The sequence below is a fragment of the Artemia sp. Qi Xiang Cuo genome, chromosome 5 (genome assembly GCF_049724085.1).
Source record: "Artemia sp. Qi Xiang Cuo chromosome 5, ASM4972408v1, whole genome shotgun sequence".
In the NCBI taxonomy this organism is placed as follows: Eukaryota; Metazoa; Arthropoda; class Branchiopoda; order Anostraca; family Artemiidae; genus Artemia; species Artemia sp. Qi Xiang Cuo.
In genome coordinates, this window is record NC_142798.1 from 5991531 (window position 1) to 6019237 (window position 27707).

General features: G+C 33.0%; 1 protein-coding gene across 4 annotated transcripts in view; it reads right to left on the minus strand.

Annotated features, from left to right (window-relative positions):
• LOC148951742 (sorting nexin-14-like) overlaps nucleotides 1–27707 on the minus strand; it is a 245188-nt gene that overhangs the window by 101724 nt on the left and 115757 nt on the right. For all 4 annotated transcript variants that reach the window (XM_089088699.1, XM_089088697.1, XM_089088698.1 and 1 more), the window contains 2 exons: nucleotides 18918–19073; nucleotides 8424–8601 (listed from right to left, as the gene is read on the minus strand). In XM_089088699.1, the coding sequence (XP_088944825.1) occupies nucleotides 8424–8601; nucleotides 18918–19073 (334 nt within the window). The remainder of the gene's footprint in view (nucleotides 1–8423; nucleotides 8602–18917; nucleotides 19074–27707) is intronic.

A 27707-nucleotide genomic window follows, 5' to 3' on the forward strand; every position in this document is an offset into this window, starting at 1 on the left:
TTCCTGTGTCTTTTGCCAACGGATTTGTTTGAAGTTGACCTGGGCTGAATAAATGCTTGTAAGAGAGAGAAGAACTTTTTTCTCCATCCATATCAACAATTAAAGTGCAATTAAAATGTTGGATGCTCCTTTTTTAGAAACCTCCCTCCCCTCCCCCTCTCTCGGGGAGGACCCTTGGGAACCGGGAGCTTCCTTCGATGTAGGAGGATCGATACCCTTTCGAGTTAGGGGGATGGTGTATTGGACTTCACAACACTGTTCAAATAGAACAACCTCAAATTCATTTTCGTAAACACCTAAGTGTTTCAATGAAATGATCAAAAACGGATTCACCCAAATAATGTGTCTTAACATTACCGCGAAGACATATTTGGAAATTATCAAAAAAACCTTTCTCCATGTGTAAATTGCTTATTGAAGATATAGATCTTGCTATTTAAAGTCCAATTTGCATACGACCCTACTTAGAATTAATATCGGATTGATAGATCTGATAAGTATAGCGGATGTATTCAAATGCATTAGGGACGAAAATATCATTCTAAAAGTGCGCGTTAACTTTATAGGATCACTTGTTTTCACTTTCGTTTTTTTCAAATATTTAGTTTTTTTTGTCTAAAATGAAAATTGAAATAGAAAGCAAATTAGTTGTAATTTAAGAGTTAATGTTTTTTTTTTTGTTATATAAATTCATTATAAGAACTCCTTTAAATATAAATCTAATTTGGTTAATTAAATAAAATTAAAAAGCTTAAAAACAAATTTTAAGTTTTTAAAAAGCTATGCCCCTGAGAAAATTTTGTCTTATTTTTTGAAAATAGGGATAGAAAAAAAAATATGTATATAATTAAAAATTACGATTGTGCCTCTATATCTGAACTCCTTTGTAATACTTGAGGGGGGTAAAGGTCACAATCTTAAGTAGGTTGAGCTGAGGCATTATATAAGCAAGTCAACTCCCTTTTCAAGTTCCTTACATATGATATGTAGATAGCACGGGGGTCAGAGGTCACTGTCATAAAAAGATTCACAGGCATTGGCTGGTCTTGTGTAGTTCTAGTAGCGAATTTGATAACTGAAGGTCTTGTAGCTTGCATTAGTACACCTTCGCTATATCGTGCCCTCTTTTCAGAAGGGGGTATTGCATGTGTCCACTTCCTTTAAAAAAAAATGAATTTTTGGTTTGGGAAAATAATTCATTTTATTTTATGAATTTAAAGTATTTAAAAAAATTTTTTTTTTTAAATAGAGCTAAGAACTTTTTTTTTTTTCAAAAACATCCCTAAAATGTTTAACTTATAATTATAAAAATAACACAATAAATGCATAATGGCCTTTATTTATTTTAAAAACCACAAAAAAAAAAAAAAAAGCCGCCGTAAGCTTCAACCTATAGTAGAATTATTTAGAGGTTTCATCTCCTAAAAACAATAGACTTCTAAGTATATAAGTACCCTTAGTTCTAGTGTATGGAAAGAATTTCTTCCTTAACTTAATGACAATTTCTTTTTAATAATGAGAAAATTTTTACTCACCAGAAATTGCTTTGAATTATCCATTTTTTCTCTGTAATTACAAAAAATGTCAGTTGTGTTATGTTCAATAAACGATTCGAAACTCTTGAGGTATCAAATTTGAAACCTGAATATATACAAAAAATAATTAGATTCTAAAAAAGAAGAGACACCGTTTTTTTGAACTAAAAAAAAAAGACATTGAACTTTGAAATTGCGTCGTCCCTAGAGTGTAAAGACCTGCAGACCTGTTTGTACGCAAATGACCCTGGTAACCATACAATGCATTGAAAGTATACATACATATCTATGCCTTAGGCGTAAGTTTCCTTGTCCCCTTTCAACCTTTATACGACTTACTACTCTTGGTTTCGCATCTGATGAGCTTGAAAAAATTAGGTAATGTATAGAAGGCCATGTATCTATATGTGACACCTACAAACTTGGTCAACAAATCACGGTTGTAGCGTCAAATGGAGCAAAAATTAACTCTAGCCAAAAATTAAAAAAATGCTTTAAAAAAACTGTAAGTGAGAAAGAATAACAATTGGAAACTGTTTCAGTGATAGTAACTATTACTTCCATTGATATTAATGGTAAAAGTACATTAAGAAAGCAAATTTAAGGGAATTTTGAAAGTCTGAACCCCCTCAAAAATGACGTCAGATCGAAATGAAAACTGCACCATTGGAATCACCATAGCCAAAAACCCCGCATAGGAGGATTAATCCCACATATTGAGGAACAAAAAAAATCACTTTTTTTTCTTGTTGTTTTCTTTTATATGCTGCTGGTAAGACACCAAGCAGCATAGAGAGATGTTTTAAGAGCTCATTTGTTTTTTAAAACGACAATGTGAAGTGTACTAAGATTTTATGCCGTGATACTATGACGTGATTAAAGTGGCGTAGTCCATTTCTGATTTACATGCTTACGATTTTGCCCAAGCGAAGCCAGGGTCCCTAAAAAGCTCTGCGAGCGGGCTTTTTGCTAGAAAAACTCCCCAAGAATGGACCTATTTTGTCTAGTAGTATATCTGCATGTTATAAGTGGCACACATAAGCTTTTTCAATAAATATTTATCTAATTTCCTAATTGATATTTGTAGAAATGTTTTAGAATTTTTACTTAACCTTTTTTAAGTAATAAGCAGACTTCACAAATCAGTTCATAATTTGATTGTTTTTTTTCTTCAAATCCACGTAAAAATAGTTTAGAACCAAGTAAAAAAAGGATAAAAAAAATACTTGCGATTTTCCTGAGAGACCAGTTGCTTTTCCCTCAGGAAAAATGAAAGATTGGCTCTTAAAAGTGTTCTAAGAGGATAGTGTGCATGGTTTCTAAGAGGAAAAAAAAATTTACAATTGCTTGGGAGTAATTCTGGTTATTAAGCCTAGGTATAGCTAGAATTCTGGTAGAAGCTACAAACACAAAAACTTAAAGATGTGTATTAGGTTGGCTCTTAAAAGTGTTCTAAGAGGATAGTGTGCATGGTTTCTAAGAGGAAAAGAAATTAAATTTGCTTGGGAGTAATTCTGGTTATTAAGCTTAGGTATAGCTAGAATTCTGGTAGAAGCTACAAACACAAAGACTTAAAGATGTGTATTAGGTTGGCTCTTAAAAGTGTTCGAAGAGGATAGTGTGCATGGTTTCTAAGAGGAAAAGAAATTACATTTGCTTGGGAGTAATTCTGGTTATTAAGCCTAGGTATAGCTAGAATTCTGGTAGAAGCTACAAACACAAAGACTTAAAGATGTGTATTAGATTGACTCTTAAAAGTGATCTAAGAGGATAGTGTGCATGGTTTCTAAGAGGAAAAAAATTACAATTGCTTGGGAGTAATTCTGGTTATTAAGCCTAGGTATAGCTAGAATTCTGGTAGAAGCTACAAATACAAAAACTTAAAGATGTGTATTAGATTGACTCTTAAAAGTGTTCTAAGAGGATAGTGTGCATGGTTTCTAAGAGGAAAAGATATTACAATTGCTTGGGAGTAATTCTGGTTATTAAGCCTAGGTATAGCTAGAATTCTGGTAGAAGCTACAAAAACAAAAACTTAAAGATGTGTATTAGATTGACTCTTAAAAGTGTTCTAAGAGGATAGTGTGCATGGTTTCTAAGAAAAAAAAAAATTACAATTGCTTGGGAGTAATTCTGGTTAATAAGCCTAGGTATAGCTAGAATTCTGGTAGAAGCTACAAACACAAAAACTTAAAGATGTGTATTAGATTGACTCTTAAAACTGTTCTAAGAGGATAGTGTGCATGGTTTCTAAGAGAAAAAAAATTACAATTGCTTGGGAGTAATTCTGGTTATTAAGCCTAGGTATAGCTAGAATTCTGGTAGAAGCTACAAATACAAAAACTTAAAGATGTGTATTAGATTGACTCTTAAAAGTGTTCTAAGAGGATAGTGTGCATGGTTTCTAAGAGGAAAAGATATTACAATTGCTTGGGAGTAATTCTGGTTATTAAGCCTAGGTATAGCTAGAATTCTGGTAGAAGCTACAAACACAAAAACTTAAAGATGTGTATTAGATTGACTCTTAAAAGTGTTCTAAGAGGATAGTGTGCATGGTTTCTAAGAAAAAAAAAAATTACAATTGCTTGGGAGTAATTCTGGTTACTAAGCCTAGGTATAGCTAGAATTCTGGTAGAAGCTACAAACACAAAAACTTAAAGATGTGTATTAGATTGACTCTTAAAACTGTTCTAAGAGGATAGTGCGCATGGTTTCTACGAGGAAAAGAAATTACAATTGCTTGGGAGTAATTCTGGTTATTAAGCCTAGGTATAGCTAGAATTCTGGTAGAAGCTACAAACACAAAAACTTAAAGATGTGTATTAGATTGACTCTTAAAACTGTTCTAAGAGGATAGTGTGCATGGTTTCTAAGAGGAAAAGAAATTACAATTGCTTGGGAGTAATTCTGGTTATTAAGCCTAGGTATAGCTAGAATTCTGGTAGAAGCTACAAACACAAAAACTTAAAGATGTGTATTAAATTGACTCTTAAAAGTGTTCTAAGAAGATAGTGTGCATGGTTTCTAAGAGGAAAAGAAATTACAATTGCTTGGGGGTAATTCTGGTTAATAAGCCTAGGTATAGCTAGAATTCTGGTAGAAGCTACAAACACAAAAACTTAAAGATGTGTATTAGATTGACTCTTAAAAGTGTTCTAAGAGGATAGTGTGCATGGTTTCTAAGAGGAAAAGAAATTACAATTGCTTGGGAGTAATTCTGGTTATTAAGCCTAGGCATAGCTAGAATTCTGGTAGAAGCTACAAACACAAAGACTTAAAGATGTGTATTAGATTGACTCTTAAAAGTGTTCTAAGAGGATAGTGTGCATGGTTTCTAAGAGGAAAAGAAATTACATTTGCTTGGGAGTAATTCTGGTTATTAAGCTTAGGTATAGCTAGAATTCTGGTAGAAGCTACAAACACAAAAACTTAAAGATGTGTATTAGGTTGGCTCTTAAAAGTGTTCTAAGAGGATAGTGTGCATGGTTTCTAAGAGGAAAAGAAATTAAAATTGCTTGGGAGTAATTCTGGTTATTAAGCTTAGGTATAGCTAGAATTCTGGTAGAAGCTACAAACACAAAAACTTAAAGATGTGTATTAGATTGACTCTTAAAAGTGTTCGAAGAGGATAGTGTGCATGGTTTCTAAGAGGAAAAGAAATTACAATTGCTTGGGAGTAATTCTGGTTATTAAGCCTAGGTATAGCTAGAATTCTGGTAGAAGCTACAAACACAAATACTTAAAGATGTGTATTAGATTGACTCTTAAAAGTGATCTAAGAGGATAGTGTGCATGGTTTCTAAGAGGAAAAGAAATTACAATTGCTTGGGAGTAATTCTGGTTATTAAGCCAAGTTAAATACATTCTTAGACCACACTGGCTATACATGACAAATGAAACTCAGAGAGGAGAGAAACTAACAAAATGAAAAATAAAATCAAAAAGGGTGAAAAAACGAGGATTTTGTCAGCGAGTGGCGAACCATGAAGATGACAAAATATAAGCAAATATTTCGACAAGGAACTCCGCCAAGTCGTCCTCAGTGCTAAACAAAAAATAAGAAAAAGAGAGAAAAAAAAAAAAAACGAAAAATAACTTTTCGAAGTTTACTTTACAAAGACAGAACAGACACTGAATAAAAACCAGGCAGGAATCAATGAAAATGAATTTACCAAGATGATTGGGCAAGGATCTTTTGCCTTGCAATAGTTTTAGCTGGTCTACAATTTCGGTTTTCATTAGATATGCAAATAGGTTCTTTTAATTTATACCGGGTGAAAATATTGATTGAGTCCTTCAAGATTAAACTGTCGTAAATTGGGCTTAATGAAATATCTCTCGTATCTTTATTTATTGCTAAATTTTGGTTCATATATTTTTTTATCTCAATTTGTTCCCGTAATCATATAAATTCTGAATTAAATTATGTCATGGATATTCTTTTCTGCAATGGTTACCCAATCAATCTCATTGAAAATATAATAGATAGATGATTAAAAAAGATAAAACAAAAAAATAGGGAGCTAGTCCCCCTTGATTCAGTTACATCGGCAATTGAGAAAAAACCTTTTATCATTTTATCATACATTCAGAAATTTGGCAATAAATTTGGAAAAATTTTAAAAAAACATAATCTCTGTTTTTTTCAAAACCGAACAAAAATTCGAACACTTTTTCAAATCAGGAAAGGATAAAACTGACCCTGTACTTGGTAGTGGTGTCTACAGAATCCCGTGTTCTTGTGGAAAATCTTACATTGGTAGGACCCATCAACAACTAGGTGAACGTTTGCAAGAGCACAAAATTTCAATAGATAAGTCCTTGAGATTACACATTAACAATGACAACGTTGATTCAGCATTGGCTTGGCATATTTTTTTAAATCCTACCCATCTTGTTCTTTTTGACGAGGCAATCTTAATATCAACTGTAAATGGCGTACCACAAACTTTTAAAGAGGTAATTGAGATAAAAAATATATGAACCAAAATTTAGCAATAAATAGAGATACTGGAGATATTTCATTAAGCCCAATTTACGACAGTTTAATCTTGAAGGACTCAATCAATATTTTCACCCGGTATAACTTAAAGGAACCTATTTGCATATCTAATGAAAACCGAAATTGTAGACCAGCTAAAACTATTGCAAGGCAAAAGATCCTTGCCCAATCATCTTGGTAAATTAATTTTCATTGATTCCTGCCTGGTTTTTATTCAGTGTCTGTTCTGTCTTTGTAAAGTAAACTTCGAAAGGTTAGATTTTCGTTTTTTTTTGTTTTTTTTTTATATCTTTGTCTTCTGTTTTGTTTAGCACTGAGGACGACTTGGCGGAGGTCCTTGTCGAAATATTTGCTTATATTTTCTCATCTTCATGGTTCGCCACTGGCTGACAAAATCCTCGTTTTTTCACCCTTTTTGATTTTATTTTTCATTTTGTTAGTTTCTCTCCTCTCTGAGTTTCATTTGTTAAGCCTAGGTATAGCTAGAATTCTGGTAGAAGCTACAAACACAAAAACTTAAAGATGTGTATTAGATTGACTCTTAAAAGTGTTCTAAGAGGATAGTGTGCATGGTTTCTAAGAGGAAAATAAATTACATTTGCTTGGGAGTAATTCTGGTTATTAAGCCTAGGTATAGCTAGAATTCTGGTAGAAGCTACAAACACAAAAACTTAAAGATGTGTATTAGGTTGACTCTTAAAAGTGTTCTAAGAGGATAGTGTGCATGGTTTCTAAGAGGAAAAGAAATTACAAGTGCTTGGGAGTAATTCTGGTTATTAAGCCTAGGTATAGCTAGAATTCTGGTAGAAGCTACAAACACAAAAACTTAAAGATGTGTATTAGATTGACTCTTAAAAGTGTTCGAAGAGGATAGTGTGCATGGTTTCTAAGAGGAAAAGAAATTACATTTGCTTGGGAGTAATTCTGGTTATTAAGCATAGGTATAGCTAGAATTCTGGTAGAAGCTACAAACACAAAAACTTAAAGATGTGTATTAGATTAACTCTTAAAAGTGTTCTAAGAGGATAGTGTGCATGGTTTCTAAGAGGAAAAAAAAAATTACAATTGCTTGGGAGTAATTCTGGTTATTAAGCCTAGGTATAGCTAGAATTCTGGTAGAAGCTACAAACACAAAAACATAAAGATGTGTATTAGATTGACTCTTAAAAGTGTTCTAAGAGGATAGTGTGCATGGTTTCTATGAGGAAAAGAAATTACAATTGCTTGGGAGTAATTCTGGTTACTAAGCCTAGGTATAGCTAGAATTCTGGTAGAAGCTACAAACACAAAAACTTAAAGATGTGTATTAGATTGACTCTTAAAACTGTTCTAAGAGGATAGTGTGCATGGTTTCTAAGAGAAAAAAAATTACAATTGCTTGGGAGTAATTCTGGTTATTAAGCCTAGGAATAGCTAGAATTCTGGTAGAAGCTACAAACACAAAAACTTAAAGATGTGTATTACATTGACTCTTAAAAGTGTTCTAAGAGGATAGTGTGCATGGTTTCTAAGAGGAAAAGAAATTACAATTGCTTGGGAGTAATTCTGGTTATTAAGCCTAGGTATAGCTAGAATTCTGGTAGAAGATACAAACACAAAGACTTAAAGATGTGTATTAGATTGACTCTTAAAAGTGTTCTAAGAGGATAGTGTGCATGGTTTCTAAGAGGAAAAGAAATTACGATTGCTTGGGAGTAATTCTGGTGATTAAGCCTAGGTATAGCTAGAATTATGGTAGAAGCTACAAACACAAAAAGTTTAAGATGTGTATTAGATTGACTCTTAAAAGTGTTCTAAGAGGATAGTGTGCATGGTTTCTAAGAGGAAAACACAAACTAGGATTTTACCTATAAATAGTTTAGAACAAAGTCAAAAGGAAAAAATACTTGCGGTTTTCCTGAGAGACCAGTTGCTTTTTTCCAAGGAAAAATGAAAGATACTCAGGGCTGTCGAAAAATCGAGGAACCAGTTGATTTTCGAGGATGCCATAAACGTGTTCATATGACAAAAACCAAGCACGATTCTGTCGCAGCTTAACTACATCTTTTGGTAAACCTTCTACGACTAAAAATTTCAGAAATTACTAGAATTGAGCATAAGAATTAGGCTTAACTAAAATGAGACAAGCGAAGTAGAATAAAAAATGAATCTCATGGCACAAGTTTACTTACCATCATCGTTTCATAAACTTTCCATACCCAAAATTTGCAGGGGCCTTCAGCCCTTGCAAATTCAATGAAATCCCAATTTAACTTTAATTTTAAGTATAAAATTAATGACACCCTTCCAAGCCGAGTTTTCTGCGCTTTCCTTCATTAGATTTTTAGAGATTCCTATTTCACCACATCGAATATGATTCCAAGAGTAATTTAAGAAAATTTCAAGCTTCTAGCTTGAATATTTTAGTATTTTGTAAACACATAAACACGAATAGACAGCTATACACACAAAGGGCTTTCCTACAAGGTCTATTTTGTGATTTTATGCTTCAGTCAGTTCGCTACGGTCGACAGCTCAAATTTTTGGCCCTTGCTTCGCTCGGGCTGTGCTCGGGTCTAATTCAATTTTAGGGAAATTTGAATTTAATACAAATGGCGAATAAAGACATCACCGAGAGAATCAAAATCACGATTTTTTTTTTGCAAAGAGGTGACCCCTCACACCCCTATCCAAGAAGTCGGCTCTAGTAGTCAAACGATTAAGTTTTATGGTCAAATAAGAATTCCCGTGGACGCGTTTTGGAAACCTATTCTTTCTCATGAATCAGGCTGCATTTTGGTTCTTTGGGGTTTTGAAAAAATATATCTTGTATCTATCAAGATAGATTAGGTCAATGTCAAATCTATCAAGATGTTTCTAACAAGCCAACGGACTTGCTCCAAAAACCTCTAGCAGTTTAAGCTTATCCTTAAAAGCTTCGTCATTGACGATTTTATAATTTTCAAACTTTACTTTCATTTCTCGAGATTTATTTCTGACCCTATAAGCTCTCTTTTTTCTAATTCGATTGTCTTTGTCCATCCCAGGACTAGTTGGAATTGTGCTCGAACTACCCAAACTGATCTTAGAATCTTCAGGCAGATCCTTGACGCTTGGTAGGGATAGATGGGAATTAGAACTTCTGAAAATAATGTTATTGTTACAACTGCCATAATCATTAGCACCATATATATCGCGACAAAGGTCCTCAGATTGATCCAATTTTTTTATGTTAGTAATGGAAGGGCCATCTTGTTCGACTGAACTATTCGATGTACCCAAAGAGTACATCGAATCAAATACAGTGCTGAACCGATTTAAGTTGGTGGTACTTTGTGAATGCCTGGCGGTTAACATTGTGCTATCCCCACGGAACGTGTGCTTCGTCAAATCTAATGGAACATCCATGGCATATGGTGAATTAGTGAATTGTGAATTACCGAATTCTTGTTTTAAGTATTGATTGTCCTCGACAAAGTTCAGCCCTGGATGTTGATGAGAATTAGTCACTTGCAGCTTCGATTGGGCTGCTCTCGCTGATTGAGAATACTCTTCATCACCACGAAAACATTCTTCTGGTTGTCTCATCAAGGGCTGGTTCAGCTCCTTGCAGTTTAAAACGAGCAATGGATCAAACTTCTCATGACTCTTTTCATGATGCAACAACAAATTTGTATCATATTGAGCACCATGAAAAACTGCAGCATTATTCGAACTTCCATCAGCACTTACAGTAATTGGATTGTTATATGTGCCTTCTGGAATAAAACCTTGTGGATAGCATGAAGGCTGAGAAGATGGACATTCGAATATATTATTCGTGTTTGACAAGTCCACATAAGATGGTACTCGAGTTTCTGGAATAAAATACATTGATCCGTCGTCATAATATATATTATTGTTGATTGTAAAATCAAATTCTTGGGGATCATAAGAACAGGTCATTGACAAGTCTGGTTGGAAATCCATCAATTGTTGCAATCCAGAATCCACATCGGTTGCTCGTCGAGCGTGAGCATTTAATCTGTTTCCATTAAAAACTTCTAGGTTTGAATCTATCATGTTTGTCATTATTTTGTCTACGGAGTAATTAAAAAAAACGTAATGCACAGTATTCGCTGTTACTATAACGAAAAAAAAAAAATAATAAAACACAAGAGGTAATAAAACAAATTTGTTTAATTTTTTGTTGCATGTTTAACGTATCCAAGCAAATGGTTTTGCACTTTTTGAAAAACCACTTATTGAACTTCTAAACGAATAAATTGTATAGTTTCATTTTTTATTGACATGGCGTCATCAAAAGATTTAATCACAGCAATTTATTACGTAATATAATCTACGCCTTTGAACTGACCAACCACGGTCAGGCTAGTTGATGTAATTTTAGATAATTAAAAAAGCTCTAAATACTTGAAATAAACGAAATAAATGGAAGTGAGTTTCCCTTATTTATGTACTTCACAAATTAAACTTTGTGAAAAAAAAAACTCCGACCCTTGCATGGCGTCAAGATTGAGTGACTTCCAAGTCTCAGAACCCAATGAATATCGCGTTTATCTTGCTTTTTTTCTTTTAAATATAAAAAAGGAGAAAAATGCAAACCAATAATTTTCTTTGTTGTTAAAGGGAGGCCTATTATTTTCCTGAACAGAACTTTCGACCATGCTGATTGCAAGCATACAATTTTGGTTTCGACCCTACGCCACTATTTTCGAGTAGTTTCAGGCTATCTTCCGGAATTTGCATAAATTCCGTTCAAATTAACGTTCATTAATTGCATTAATTATCGTTGCATTAATTAACGTTGCATTAATTATCGTTCAAATTAACGGAAATAACAGTTACTATTTTTAAATCAGCTTCAAATGGCGATTCGTCCTCAATAGACACTTTTCCTGCAACCATGGTACACATTGTTCATTTTTTTTTAATTTACCAACATACAAGCCCCTACCTTCCCATTCCAATAAATCATACTTTTCCAGTTTTTTTCTTTTCTTTTTTTTAAGAAGAAAAGTAGAGAAAGCACTGGAGTATGAATTAAAAGGGATGTAAAATGCAAACCAGTAATGAATTACCGAGGATAAGGAAGATACAGCCAGATGACGCAAATGTAAAATGTTGGGTTGCCAATTTAAAACAAATTGAGAGGAAGTAGTTAGTTTGGACTTTTTTTCTAGTATGAAATTTTCTAGAAAAATCTAAAGATTTTCAAGAATAACCTTTTCCAGTTTCTTTCTTAAGAAGAAAAGTAGATAAGGATTAAACTGGGAGTTAAGAAGGTTAAAATATAGACAATAAACTGCCAAGGACGAGGAAGACATAGCCAGACGACACCGTAGTAAAATGTTTAAAATGTAAAAAAAAAAAAAAATGAGAGGAAGTAGTTTGTCTGGACAAAGGAAATGAAGAAGAAAGACTAAAAAAGTCTTGACAATTTGGAACTGAAGCAATATTTATTCTGCTCAAGATCACAAATATATATATATATATATATATATATATATATATATATATATATATATATATATATATATATATATATATATATATATATATTCTGTCTCTATGTGTTTGTCAAGCTCAGGCAGTAATTCTGTTCTTTTTTTTGCGACCTATGGCGACCTTGGCGACCTATATATATATATATATATATATATAGGTCGCCAAGGTCTCCAGTTGAACCTATACAAGTCTTCATTTTCAAACCAATTCCTCAGTATATGTTCTGAAAAGGATACGTCAAAAACAAAGGACTGGAACTGTTCCGGTGTTGCGAGATGAATTGGGGTCTTAGATATATATATATATATATATATATATATATATATATATATATATATATATATATATATATATATATATATATATATATATATATATATATATATATATATATATATATATATATATATATATATATATATATATATATATATATATATATATATATATATATATATATATATATATATATATATATATATATATATATATATATATATATATATATATATATATATATATATATATATATATATATATATATATATATATATATATATATATATATGATGAGTATTTATTTAAAGCCATTTACTATTAAAATTATCTGACTCCCTATTTGCTTGATAAATGAAAAGAATAAACTTAATGAGATAAAAAGAGGAATGCTGGAAGATGAAAATACCGACAAGAACACAGAATAAATTCTTTATTGGTCAAAATCCCTTTCTCAGTCAGTAAATCCAGGGATTTTACCGACTCAAGCCTAAATTAGGTAAAAGGGTGAATAAAAAAAACAACATGAAATATTAATAAAAATCGAAGAAGACACCAATCATTCAATACCCATCTTGTTGAGTAATTGCATCGGATTTGCTAACAAAAACCATAAAATAGTACTTTTTCAATTATCCAGCTATTTTGATTTTTTTTTTCCTACGAAACAATTATAATTTGTTTTCTTACTGCAGGGTTCAGACAGGTCGGTTCGTTTTAAATTATAGGCTCTGTCCTATTTTTATAGGATTTCCCGGGCCCAAATATAGGCCAAATATAGGATTCGGAAGTCCTCGGGATCAGATCTTCGTTAGGTGACGCTGGATACCTGCTCAGAAAAATTCGTCGTTTCTTAAGTTTTCGCATCCATGTATTTATTTATTTTATTTCAAAAACAAACTGTACAAATAGTAAAAGACGTTATCAGTTATCTATATTGTGTCAATAATCGACTGATTTATGTAAAGTACCTGAACTCTCTCTTACTGTTTCCTGGGGATTAAATACAATACGAGGTCTGTTTTTCTCTTTGCAAGAGACTGTTCTGTCCTCATAGATTCCATCATCTACTCTGTTTCACGTGTTCTGTACTTCATAGCTACTACGAGCAAAGAAACAGCTAGGGCAATGTATATTAAAACCTTGAACTTAGCAGCCCTCTTCACTTCGTTCTTTGCTTCCTGAAGTAGAATATCTGCTACTGCTCTCTTTTCTTACTCTTATACTGTAGGTTTTTTCTTTTTGCCGTCCAGGTCTTTGATTTATTTATTTTTGTTAAAAACTTCCGAGAAGTTTTGATTGCTGTACGCTTTGGAACCTGCTTTCTCCTTCTCGGGCAGTTTTTTTATTTTCTTGTTATCCATATATTCTTTATATCAAAACAGTACGGAACGTGCAAAGTCTTTCAGCTCTTTTGTAATAGCAAACCGTTATAGGTTCCCTCAATACGGCCTCAACATGCCATATACCATAAGTTTGGAATCTAGAGCTAGTCCTGACATCAACGCTGGGTCTTTACTAAGAATCCTGCGGGGCTACAAAAAGCACCTTTGAGAATATATATTGTAATGTAGTAACATAGATCCAATTTTGATACGTTTGGTCAAGGCCACATGCCTACGACCTTTATACTCATTCATCAATCCCGAATTACGGGTCCAAAACTGTTTCATCAAAGTGGTATCCTCATAGGGTTCAGCTTCCAGTTACAAAAGCAGCAACTCAGCCTAGGCGATGTCTAAACTTACTCCAACCGTACTGCCCCGAGCCATAACGGCTTTTTCTGAAATGCTTCTTGAATCTTTCATCTTGATCGGACTCAAACAGCGTAAGCCTCGAGAAAACCACCCTTTTTCAGAGAACACTTGTTCAAACTAAGTCGAATGACCACAATGCAAAATGTTAGCACATTGACATAGAAGGGTTTTGTCTTTCGGTGTTGCTTCTCTCCGAAGGCTTGTTCCACATTTTCTGAAACTCTGACCTTTTCTGTAAATTTTTCACCGAGGTCCAACATTTCTTGTGAGATATTTGCAGTCTCGGTCACGAAATCTGGAGTAAAGACCCGTCCGCAAAGTATCACAACTATTCTTTTGATCTTAAAGTTCAAAACGCGAATGAATAGCTCTTCGCTCTGGAATAATTGGGTGAAATTCATAATCAGTTCTGCTGAGACTAGCGACGATTTGATCTGGGTCTTCATTGTTAAACTTGTTTTTTAAAAAAAAATATTCCGAGATTAGTGAGTGAATAAAAGATTCTTCAGTTTTTTCTCTCTCGGTACAAAGTTCAGGAAGTACTCTAAAATTGCTGGCCACTGCTGCATGATTTTAGCGAAGGCACGCCCGATCGTCAGCCAGTGGCTTGGGACATGCTTCATGAGAGTAGTTTCTGAAATTCCCATTTATTTTGGCACCTTTAAGAGTCTTAACAATATGCATGGCCAGTCGTAAAAAAATGAATTCACAAGAATAACAAAGTTGGGACGATTTACTTCGGACACCTGAAGACCTTTGAAGAACGTGTTATGAATAATAGGGATGTTGTAAGTGTCAACGTTCAACATCCCTCCCCCGCCACTTTCTTTTTTTGGTATTAAACTTGTTCCAAACGCTTTTGTTGACATTTGGTCTGTCATTTCCAAGCGAGATTAGTTTTTTCAACCTGCAGTTGACACTGATCAATGGCTGATATAATCATCCCATACGGGTCCTCACATGTCGTATGACCCACAAAACATGCGTACAAATGACTGCTCTCGATTTCATTTCTCCATGAGGACCAAATTCGAAGACATATCTATAACTCTTTCATACAAGCATTGTTGGTTGTCTTACCATGTTTTAGTACAAAATATGACTGAAAGTCCTTCACACAGTTTTCCGTACAGTAAGGGTGCAGCATATTGTTGATTAGATCTGTGTGTATCTTCCCCCATAGGAATATTCTATCAGGCATCTTACCAAGAAACATTATAAGAAAGGCTGCAACAACATGGTCTGAATATTTAGCAGCCATAGAACTCCGTGCCATCTGAAGTGCCCATAATAACTCAGCTTTATAAGCGGCATCACGCTCACAAAACGTGTTTGTACCAACTAATGGTTTATCCTTGGTTGTTTCCTCAACTCGAGATTGTCCGGTCAGGCGAAGTTGTAGTGGATGTAGTTGAGCAGTAACTGCGGCTTTGTGTTCTGCAGATCACACATGTTGGTTTAGCTGAGCAACTCCAGTTCTGCGACCCAGATTTTCCGAGTAGAGATCTCAAAAGAATAAGGACTGGTTGTTCCCAGTCATGGACCATTTGCAAACTTTTCTACCGCATCAGTCTGTCTTATCAACTCAATAACTATTGAACTGGGTAGGCTCCATACACAATTACCAAACATCACCTGCAAAATAGCATCCTGCAATTAAAAGGCCATAAAAAGAAAAAATGTGGATATGTCCGAAACTGGGCTGTATTTGCATCAGCCTTTTATAGCGTTCAGCCAGGAAACGCATAAGTCGCAAGAACTCACAGTCTCATTAAGCAGAGACTGCTAGCCTAAATACTGATCTTTGCTCATTTCGGACAGGCCGAACATGACAAAAAACAAAACATAGGCTACTAAGTCAACACAACAGCATAGCCCAGGCAGAATCAACTTACTAATCCCAACACAAAGCATTAGTTAAGTTCAAACAGCTCAACAATTGTAATTAATTATCAATCGACACCGAAAGACAGCACAGTCTACAAGCAGAGTCAAAAGCAAAGAAAAGCACATCTTGACTTACTTAACGAGCAATGAAAATTGCAAATCATGAGCAATGTTCTTGGTGCTCTTCAGCCGTAAATATAGGAATAATAGGATTTTAGCCAAAATATAGGCATTTTATAGGAGTGCATTAAAATATAGAAATTTATTGGAATTTATAGGCGAGTCTGAACCCTGTTACTGCTCTTTGCTTGTCATCCAACTTCTATAAAATGCAGTTATTTTCAATCCATCTAAATCAATTATTTGCTAATTGATCACTTAAAGCTCTTTCCTTTCCTTAGATCAATTATTATTCATTATTCAATTATTTACTTATTAAATCGTTCAACTATTTATACGGTCGAGTCATAAATAACGTTTCTTTTAATATATTCATCTTTCAGGGAAAAATATATACGAGAATAACCTTAAAAAAGATATTCTTTATTATTTACTCCCATCTCGTGCTCCCATGTCGTCCATCAATGCTCCCATCTTGTCCATCAATTGCTCCCATCTCGTGCTTAACTTATTGATTCCCCCCTGATATATTTGGCCAGTTTTGACTGAAAGAACTCTAGAATAGTCTCAGTTACTACCATTTCTGAAGTGAAGCTCTTTCAATTAAAAAACTGCAAGGAGTTGCAGTTGCAGTTCATGCCAAAGGCTAAATGTGTCATATTAAAAGCATGTCAATGTCATAACAGACTCAAGAGGTCGATACATTAATAACTGTTATTACATTGACATGCTTTTAATATGACACATTTAGCCTTTGGCATGACAAAAAAACAGTTATGCTATAGCCACCCCGAGCTTTCATTTCTAGTCTAAGCAATTTCAATTTTGGCTGATCGCAAGGAATTTCTGGTGTCCTGAAAGCCACAAATTATTTTTAAACTTATAGTATGTTTTTAGATAATTTCTTATTAATGTCAATAGTTTTTAGTACATTTGAGATTAAAAGCTATTTTTATTATCTTAAATATATTCGTCCCGAGTGCATTATTTCCTTTTAAAGAATGTTGAACCTCACGTGCAAAGGAAAAAAAAGAATCCCGCACATATTACGCTAAAAATATTTCTTCACAAAAAGAAGAAGAAAAATAAATTTTTAAGAATTAAAAAAAGCTTGTGTCTAAAAGCAAACTAAAAAAAAACTTGGGGCAGTCACGACTTTTTATAACTCTTGAAAAAAAAACTTTTAAGTAGTGGCAGCATCAAGCTTTCACTTTTAGTTTTACACAATTTCAACTTTTACTGGTAGCAAGAACCTTCAGTTTTTCTGATGAAAAAGAAATTATTTTTTAGTTAATAGTACATTTTGAGAATTTTTTTTTCGATTTTCTTAATTTTAGTAGATGAGACAAAAGTATTTTAAACATCTTAAATATAATAGTCTTGTGTGTACTGCTCTGGTTTTAAACAATGTTTTGCCTTACGTGCAAAGAAATAAAAGATTCCTCACATGACACGCTAAAATTTTTAATGTAGCAAAAACTTTCAGTTTTTCCTGATGACAAGAAATTTTTTTTTTTTAATTTACTTAGTTTTCAGTACATTATGACATAAAAGTAGTTTCAACATCTTAAATATATTCTTGTGTATTATTCAGGTTTTAAACAAGTTAATACTTTGCATAAGAAAACTAAAAAGACTCCACGCATAATACGCAAAAAACACTCCTTAACAAAAAATACGCTAATAAAGCTTAAAAACAGATGTTACATAGAGCCACTAAAAATGGATGTTTGGGGCTGTGATAGTATCCAAAACAACTTTTTCTGTGGAAAGCCACAATTTTCAGTTTTAGTTTTTAAAAATTTCAGCTTTCCTAGAATCAAGGAATTCCAGTTTTTTCTGGTAGCAAGAATATTTTTTTAATTTATACAACATCTTTAATTACTTTTTTAACATTTTAAATAAATTTTGCTTTACTCTTTTTAGTCTTTGGTAATTTTTATATCAAACAATTGGTACATTCTTTGGTAATAAATATTGGTAATTCCTTTGAAATGTCTTGTAAAATACATGTAGGTATCTAATAGTTTTTTCTTTCTTTTTAGAAAAATATTACCGTTGTTCTTTTAGAATAGTGTGCAACTTGCTTGCCATGTCTTGAAATACGGCATGATTCGTTAATGTTGGTGAAAATTATGCAGTTTTGTATAATGTTTCATTTCACTTAATGAATATTTTTTTCTGCATACCGATTCTTTCATATTCATTCATTTTTAATGAGTTTATTAACAAATATTATTAATTTTTATTTCATTATCTTTTCTAATTTAATACGATTAATTTGATTCTTATTTAATTTATTAAAATTTTATCAATTTTACTGATGAATATTTTTTATTTTGTTTAAAACAATCGTTTTCCTATATGACAAACAAATCTACGGCCCGGATATAATAAAAACAAAAAAAAAAAAAAACATTTTTGCATGCTGGCCAATGGTCTGCGTAGCAGAGGCAACAATCTTCTAATTTTCTGCCTTCCGCTGGGAGTGCAATGACTTCCCGCTTGGGGGAAGTCATTCAACGCTTCCCTTGTTTTCCCCCAGATTTCTACAGGTACCCATTTAGAACTGGTTCGATTCTGGCTGAGCTTACAGAGTTCACACCATTGACCCACTTCCAAATCAAATAACCAGCGACACCGGACTCGAACTTGTCTAGGGTGGCAAATAACCTGGCAAATAACCAGCAACACCGGACTTGGCTAGGGTGGCAAATAACCTGGCAAATAACCAGCAACACCGGACTTGGCTAGGGTGGCAAATAACCTGGCAAATAACCAGCGACACCGGACTTGGCTAGGGTGGCTCGCCAAAACATAATAAAAGCTTCTAAATAATAAAAAAAAACTCACTCTCTTTAATTTCTTTTACTATTTCTGGCGGAAAGTGAATGAAATTTGCACCATCTTGTGAAAAAAAGCGATTATAGATCTCTGTTACCATTTTAAGTACCACGACTAGGTGGGACTCATTCAAATCTGCATTCATCAGCATGTCGTTAACGTCATCTATAAATCAGATTTGAACAAATATTAAATAAATATCAGGCAAAATGTCAATAAATAGCATAAAAAAAAAAAAATGAAATCCGTTTCAACAATTTTGACTCTTCTATCTGTTCTTCGTTTTGAAGTTGAGAAAACATACTTTTTACATAAAAATGTAAAGATGATTCAGAAAATTTATAGCTTAAAGTAGGTTAAGTACAGGTACGTACGTGGCGGAGGTCCTTTAACCCCTGAAAATTTACAGGTTTTTAGACTTATATATAATTTTCGTAAGTCAACTTTTCGTAAGTCAACTGTTTTTTCTTATTTTTTTGACGAAGTTTCCAACTGTATGATATCGTCGAATTACTACCTTTTACTGTTGTTAATTAAAAAAAAATTTCCGAAAAATAGGTTTTTCAAAGAAAAGTAAAGGCCATTTTAAACTTAAGCTCAGGAGATACAAATACCTGTTAAAATTCAAACTCAAAACGAACCGAAATTACTATTAAAGAATAACTGAAACCCAAAACGAACAGAAATTGAATAAACAGTCAAAGGAAAAAACATACAACACGGAATAACATAAATGAATAAATAGATCTTAAAGCGAGTAATGCTTAGATTGAATATGTAAATCTAGCTTAAAACAAAAAAAAATATTTTACTTTTGAAGCATAAATGAAATATAAAACAAAAAGAAATTAAATAAACAATCAATACGAACAAAACATACAATATATATAATGTAAATGAATAAATGAATCTTAAAACGAGCAAAACTTAAATTGAATATGCAAATCAAGTTTGAATCGAATAAAAATAACTACAAACAAGAGTTTGGGTATCGCCTCACTGCAGAAGCCTAAAACCTACTGCGTCATTGGCGCTTTACTGAAAACAATTCTTTCATTAATTAAGATTTTAGGGAATAAATATCAGCATATGTATATTAAATTGACAATGCACATTTTTTTTCAGTAAACTCATTTGAATTTTTTTTCAGTACAGTACAAATTATATTCTGGCTTTTAGAAAGCATAGGGGTTTTGAACCCTACTCATATTAATTTATGCTCGTTTTGAGTTTGACTCTAATATTTATTTTAATATTTGTTCGTTTTGGGTTTCATTTATTTATTGATACTGATTTGGGGTATTTGTATGCTTGGTAGATTATATGATAATCCGGACGTCAGGTGTTGAAAGTGTGAATCATATCACGATGGAATGGGGCTGCTACGAGAATTAGCCTACTCTCCACCCCCTAAATTGACCATGCGGATTCAAAAATAACCAATGGCACTTGCATGCGAGTGGTGGAACACTCCGAAACTTGACATTTTATTATATTTTGGTGTTTCATGCAAGAAAATGCATGTTCCACAAAGTTTGAGGTGCAGTTTTCCGCTCAAATAGAAACGCCTAGAAGCCATAGAATGTTTTCTTAACAAACCAACACGATTAGTTAGAAAAAATGGCAGAGTTAAAAAAAAATGGCAAAACTATATGAGTCTTGAACAGTCTTGGAAAGTATAAACAAAATAAAATCAAATATTAGATATATAATGATATTAATTGTTGAAAGATCCATCAGTTCAAGGTTTTTTTTTTTCACTGTAATTTTATTTTCATTTTCAATGCTGTAATAACTGGAAAATAATAAATTTGTAATATACGAGTAATTCGTTTTCAGTGAAGCACCAATGACGCAGAAGGCTTTAGGTTTTTACAGTTAAAGAAGGGGGCAGTATCGAAATTTTGTTTGTAGTGAAACTATATTTGTCTTGACTAATCTTGAAAAGAACTAATAAGTTAAACTGAATATTTGATGCATAATGATATTGATTGCTAAAAGCTCATCAGTTCAAAATTTTACTGTAATTTTAAGATTCATTTTCAATATTAAGTACAAAAGAAAGCATCTGTAATATAATTCGTTTTAAATAAAGTGCCAATGACGCAGTAGGTTTTCGGCTTCTGCAGTGAGGCGATACCCTAACTCTTGTTTGTAGTTATTTTTATTCGATTCAAACTTGATTTGCATATTCAATTTAAGTTTCACTCGTTTTAAGACTTATTTATTCATTTACATTAATATATATTGTATGTTTGTTGGCATTGATTGTTATTTAATTTCTGATCGTTTTAAGTTTCATTTATACTTTAATAGCAAAATATTTGTTTTCGCTTTAAGCTTGATTTTCATATTCAATCTAAGCATTAATCGCTTTAAGATCTTTTTATTCATTTATATTATTACTTGTTGTATGTTTTTTGCTACTAGAACTCTCGATTTCCAATCGAATGAGCACCCTTTGAAGTTTCTATGACGACCCCTTCCATATAAAGTGCCTCTGGGAAAAATAAGTAAATAAATAATAATAAAACAATGGAGCCGTATGGCCTTTACTATAGGCAACGCTATAGCGTTGCCTCTGATACGGCAGTGCTACCTACACTACGTTTTTAAATTATATATCAATTCTGAATTCCGGATAATAAATTTTATGTCAAAGTAAGCAAAATATAGCTTAACCTAACCTATTACCTTATACTTTCCCTTAAAGAGATAAGGACATTAAAAAAAAAACATTTTTGATCCCTGGACCCACTTTAAGTGCGTTAATACCTGGAAACTTTACTTTTCTAAGATTTTTAGTTTGGTTGTTTCGAAAATAGGAAATTCCATATCTTTGCCAGTGTTGCCACGTAGAACTGCGAAGATAAATAAGCAAAACCGATTCGATTAATCTTGCAACACTTTTTGTCGATAAAAACTCAAACATTAACAATATGTTGATTCCCAAAGACGACTACACATTCAAAGGAAAATGCATTTTTCTTAATTTTACCCAGAATAATTCAATCAATCAGCCTGCACAAACCATCAGGCTTCATTTCATTCTCCATAGTACTTCACCAGGGGATCAATTGGGCGGAAGGAGAGGTACTTTAACATGTTTTCACCCCACAGATTCTTAAAAACACGATTCTTTCTTGGAGGGGGGTATTTTTGTTGAAAAATGATCTTTTTTGGTATTTTCAATGATAATTGAAAAAAAAAAAATCATAAAAATGCACCACCCCCACCAAGATCTTGAAAAAAAAGTTTTTTTCTGAATCACAATATCCAAACAACATCCAATCAATATCCATAAAAAAAAAAGTCCGATGACTATGTTATGACGTTTATCTTTATGAGGGGGTTTATTGAAAAAAAACCACAATAGTTATCATGGTCCTGACATCCGCCGCTAAGTAAAGAACGAAATCTAGCTCTTAGTAAACCAAAAATTTAAAACTCCATTTTGGAAAATACTGTCAAGCTAGGAAGAATCCAAGAATGGTAACTGTTATTTTGACTATTCTTAATGGTTAAAGTTAATTGCAAAAACAAAGCTATGGGAATTTCGAAAAATAGCCTAAACCCCCACAAAAATGATGTCGGATGGAAATGAGAACTATAACATTAGAATCTCCATAGCTGTAAAACTCGTATAGGATTGCAATTCTCCGTCTTGAGCAATAAGAAGTAATTATTGAGGAGGTTGTTGGACTAAATAAAAAATAATCTTGAAATAGATGTTGAACTAGATCAAAACACAATATGTACATGCAGGTTGTCAAAAGGGAGCACCTGGAGTAAAGAACAAACTCTAGCTCTTAGCAACCCGAAAATGTAAAACATGTTTTGAGAATACTGTCAAGTTAGGAAGAATCAGGAATGGTAACCATTATTTCGACTACTCTTAATGGTAAAAGTTGATTGCAAAAACAAAGTTATGGGAATTTCGAAAAATAGCCTGAAACCCCACAAAAATAATGTCAGATGGAAAAGAAAAACTATAACATTAGAATCTCTATAGCCGAAAAACTCTTATAGGAGGATTTTAATTCTCCATCTTGAGAAAAAGTAAGTAATTCTTGAGGAGGTTGTTGGACTAAATAAAAAATAAATCTTTAGTAGGATGTTGAACTAAATCAAAACACAATATGTCCATGCAGATTATCAAAAGTGAGTCTCTGGATTATCTCAGGAATGGCTGAGGATATTAAATTAAAACTTCCAGGGAATGTTGAGGGGATGTTTGAGTAAAACTAAATCAAAAAGCACTCCGTGAATTCAGGGGTTAAACAAGGTTGCGTTCTACCCCCAATTGTGAGTTATACGAATGCAGTTTGTCATAAGGAACACGGCAAAGACTATGGGACAGCATGGAATCAAATGAAAAAGTAAAACTCTCCTAGATTACGCTGATGATTTGAATGTCATAGTGGAAAATGTTAGCAAAATGATTGATTTTTTGAAGGCTTGAGAGTTCAAGGTGCAAGATAACGCTTGAAAATTAATGTTAATAAGACTAAGTCGCTAAGACTCGGAATAAGTGAAGGTAGAGAGGTGATGTTGGGTAAGTAGAAGATCGATCAAATGGATAGCTTCACTTGCCTAGGCAGCATTAGTAGCAAAGATGGTGGATACAGTGATTACGTTAAAGTAGAATAGCCAAGGCCAAAGGTGTTTCTACATAGTTGGAAAAAGTTTGGAAGAAGAGGAAAATAAGTCTTCGAACTACGATTCGATTATTGGAAGCTACATTGATGAAACTTGTCAAGTATGGTTCTGAAACTCGGGCACTCCGAAAGACGGATGGTGATTTGTTAGATCTTTTAAAGAGGAATTATCTATAGATTTTTTTGGGCACCTTTTTGACTGACCGTATTTCAAACAGTAAGCTGTGCGAAAAAGCTATTTCTATCCTGCTTTCTATGGCTATAATGAGAGAAAGGTTGAGATGGCTAAGATATGTTCTTCGGATGAAAGATAAGAGATTGCCAAACATCGTCCTTTTAGATCAACCATCTCGAGCCAAAGAAAAAACAGGACGACCCCATATAATGTGGGGGAGGTGGTAAAGAAGGACTTAAGTCTATTTTCCCAAGTCGCTCCTTATTTACAATACATTATTTACAATATATATATTTGACCATATATCAGAAAAAAAAACACTTATAAAAAAAAAAAATTCTTATTTGTGTAGAAAGAAGCTTAAGGGTTCCCAAATAAGTTGCATTTTACTTTAAATCTTTTATGAAGGTTCCACCCTTTTTTGTGGGTCTTTACACATTTCCTAAAAGTATATAAATTTATATTGTAATAACTTTACTCGAAAATTTAAAAACATTTAGAATCCCCGTAAAAAAGATTTGCTTCAGATATCGATTTTGCTGACAAGGGTCAATATTCCCTTATCTATTATCTGTTCAATCCAGGTCTCTCTTAAATGTGCTCCTCAATCCCCTCTTCCTCTGTAGTTTATATCTAAATTTATTATTCTTATAACAATGCCTTTCAGAAGAAGCGGCGTCCCTGAAAAAAGATGGGAAATTTACATATATCAAAGGAATACTAGAAGTTACAATTTTCAATTCGAATAAGCCCCCTCTCAATATTCCCGAGCCGTTGGTTTCAGGCGATCATTTCTGGAAACACAAAAAGCGCATGTGTGACGCTCTTCATCGGGGAAAATATGATTTTTAAAAGTTTTTGTTCATACCGCAAGGTTCAATGATAACCTGAATCTGATGGTATAAATTTATCTAGATCATTTTCCTATTTAGAGGGTTTTCTCCTAGATTACAAAATTATAAATACTTTCTAAGGATGATGAGTTTCGATGTCTAAGCTTAAACTTAATGAATTTTCAACACTCGGAATCACCATGCAAAACATTTTCATGGTTTTTCAAAGTATTCAAAATTATGATAAGTAGGTATCATATATTATATGATACCTATCAAGATTATAACAAGTAGACCCCTATGCCTTCTCATGGCCAGAACATAATTTGCACTTTACTGAAAAAAAGTAAAATGTTTTCACTTTTATAGCTTTAATAAATAAAAAAATATTAAGATTTTAAGGAATAAATATCAGCATACGTATGTTGAACTGACAATGCACATTCAATTGTATTATTTACAGTAAAGTGCAAATTATCTTCTGACCTTGAAAAGGCATGGGGATTGTGAGCCCTACTCATGTTGATTTCTGCTCCTTTTGAATTTCAACTGGTTATTTATTGTAATTTCTGTTCGTTTTGGGTTTCATTTATTAATTGATGCTGATTTGTGGTAGTTTTACGCTTGGTAGATTATTTGGTTCTATTTTTGCTCGTTTTTAGTTTAATGGAATCATTCACTTTTCTTTGAAAAACTCATTTTGTGGAAAACATTTTTCTTTAATTAATTTCTATTCGTTTTATATTGACATGGTCTTTTGATATTGCTTTGTCACCCTTTTGACATTCTAAATGATGATAGCTCGTTTTGATTTAGTTCAATATCCACCTAAATATTCCTTAAAAGCTTCACCTTAATACCCTTAGCTTGTGTAGTAGCAATAGTTGTTGTAGCAGTAGTAGCATTAGCAGCAGTATGCACATAACATCTTTGGTTCTTTTCAACCTCCCCTTCAACACACGATGGAAGTTTCAGCTTAATACCATCAACCATTCCTGAAGCATTGCTGATGTGTCCTCTCGACAAGCTATGGGGGTGTTTTGATTTAGTTCAACAGTTTCAATATTGCCCAAAATTTTCGCTTCAATACCCATAGCCTTAGTAGCAGTAGCACCAGTAGTTATAGTAGTAGCAGTAGAATTAATAGCAGTAGACTTAGCTTGAGTAGCAGTAGTAGTAATAATAATAATATTAGTAGCAGTAGTAGTTGTTGTAGGAGTAGAAGCAGTAGTATTATGATGCAAATATTGTCTTTTGGGTAGCTAAACAACCCCCACAACAAGCCTTGTAAGTTTTAATTTCACACATAAAACTATTCCTAAGGTATTGCTGGTATGCCCTTTTGACAACGGGCATATGGATGGCTTGTTGTGGTTCATTTTACCTTCAGCCCTAAAACTTCTCTGAAAATTTTACCTTCTTACCCTTAGGTATAATTGTAATAATAGTCACAGCAGTAGCATCAGAACTCAACTTAATAGAATTAGCCATTGCTATGACATTGTCAATACAGATAGATAGATAGATTTTTACTTCACACAAATACAAACAAACACAAATAATTGAATAAAGCCAACAGGGAGCTAATCTCGAAAAGAAGGCTATCTATTATTACTTTAATTTCAAATACCCCCAAAATAAAGATAAAACAGATGCTGGCTACCCCAGCATGGCAAATTCCAAAAATAATACTAAAAAACAAATTATTAAGTAAAATCACCCCGTCATCAAAGGTTAATAATATATTTTACTAATTCAGTTTTAAAAGTGATAAACTATTAAGATTTTTAAATTTAGTATTTAATTTAAGTCTATTTGCTATAGAAGGGATTTGGTATCTTATTGAAAATTTATCTCTTTCACAGTTAACCGAGGGGATTCTATGCGCTCCAAAACGAGCCGACGAAAAAGCGACTGAGCGAAAGGGGGTAAAGAATATATGATTTATAAAAATAACTCGCCAGTCATATATCATGATGCCTGAATGATAATTGCAAATTCTTAAGTTGATTAAATAAATAAAACAAGTTTTTTCAACTGAAAGTAAGGAGCGACATTAAAACTCAAAACAAAAAGGAATTCTTCTGTACATGTAGGGGGTGCCCCCCTCCTCAATACCTTGCTCTTTACGCTAAAGTTCGACTGTTTTCACAATATTTTAAGAACGATTCCTGAAAAACAAGGGCCGTTTAATTAGAATAGGAAGCTATTCTAATGCTGCTAAAAACTATAACGTGAAGAGCAAAGTATTGAGGAGGGGGGCCATCCCTTCATATGCGGAATAATTTCAGTTTGCCTTGAGTTTTACCATCAGTTGAAAAAAAAAACTTTTTTTATTCAATTCATAATAAATCCAGCAAACATGGAGCAACTGCTAATACGGCCAAAATGATGGTCCTAGCGTTAATTGTAGCTCTAAAATGAATGAAAACAAAAATTATAAAACAAGTTACACAAAAGGAAATACATTAGTAAATAAAAATCCTTCGAAAGGATTGTATCTAAGAAACTGGAAAATGGGTTTTGAGTACTCAAGCAAGAAAAAAAAAATATATTGTAATATGTTCCTTATGTTTGTATGTATAATGAAGATGGTCCTAGACTTGTATGTAGCTCTAAAACAAATGAAACAAAATTATAAAACAAGTTAGACAATGAAAAAACATTAGTAAATAAACATCCTTTGAAAGAGTTGTATCTAAGAAACCGGAAAATACATTATGAGTCCTGAATCAAGAAAAAAACTACATTCTAATATGTCCCTTATATTTGTATGTTTAATGGAGATGGTCCTAGACTTGTATGTAGCTCTAAAATAAATGAAACAAAATTATAAAACAAGTTAGACAATGAAAAAAAAAAGAAAATAAAAATCCTATGAAAAAGGTGTATCAAAGAAATTGGAAAATAGGTTTTGAGTACTCAATCAAGGAAAAAACAACATTGTAATATGTTCCTTATACTTGTATGTATAACGGAGTATCTACAAGTACACCAACTTAATGGCTGTCAATCGGAACACCATTCTCATTGGGCCACCGGGTTCGTTCACTCAATACATTGGCATTTGAAATGTCCAGTCAGCCCATTGTTTGTATAATCCCTTGTTTAACTTCCATAATCACTACGTGAT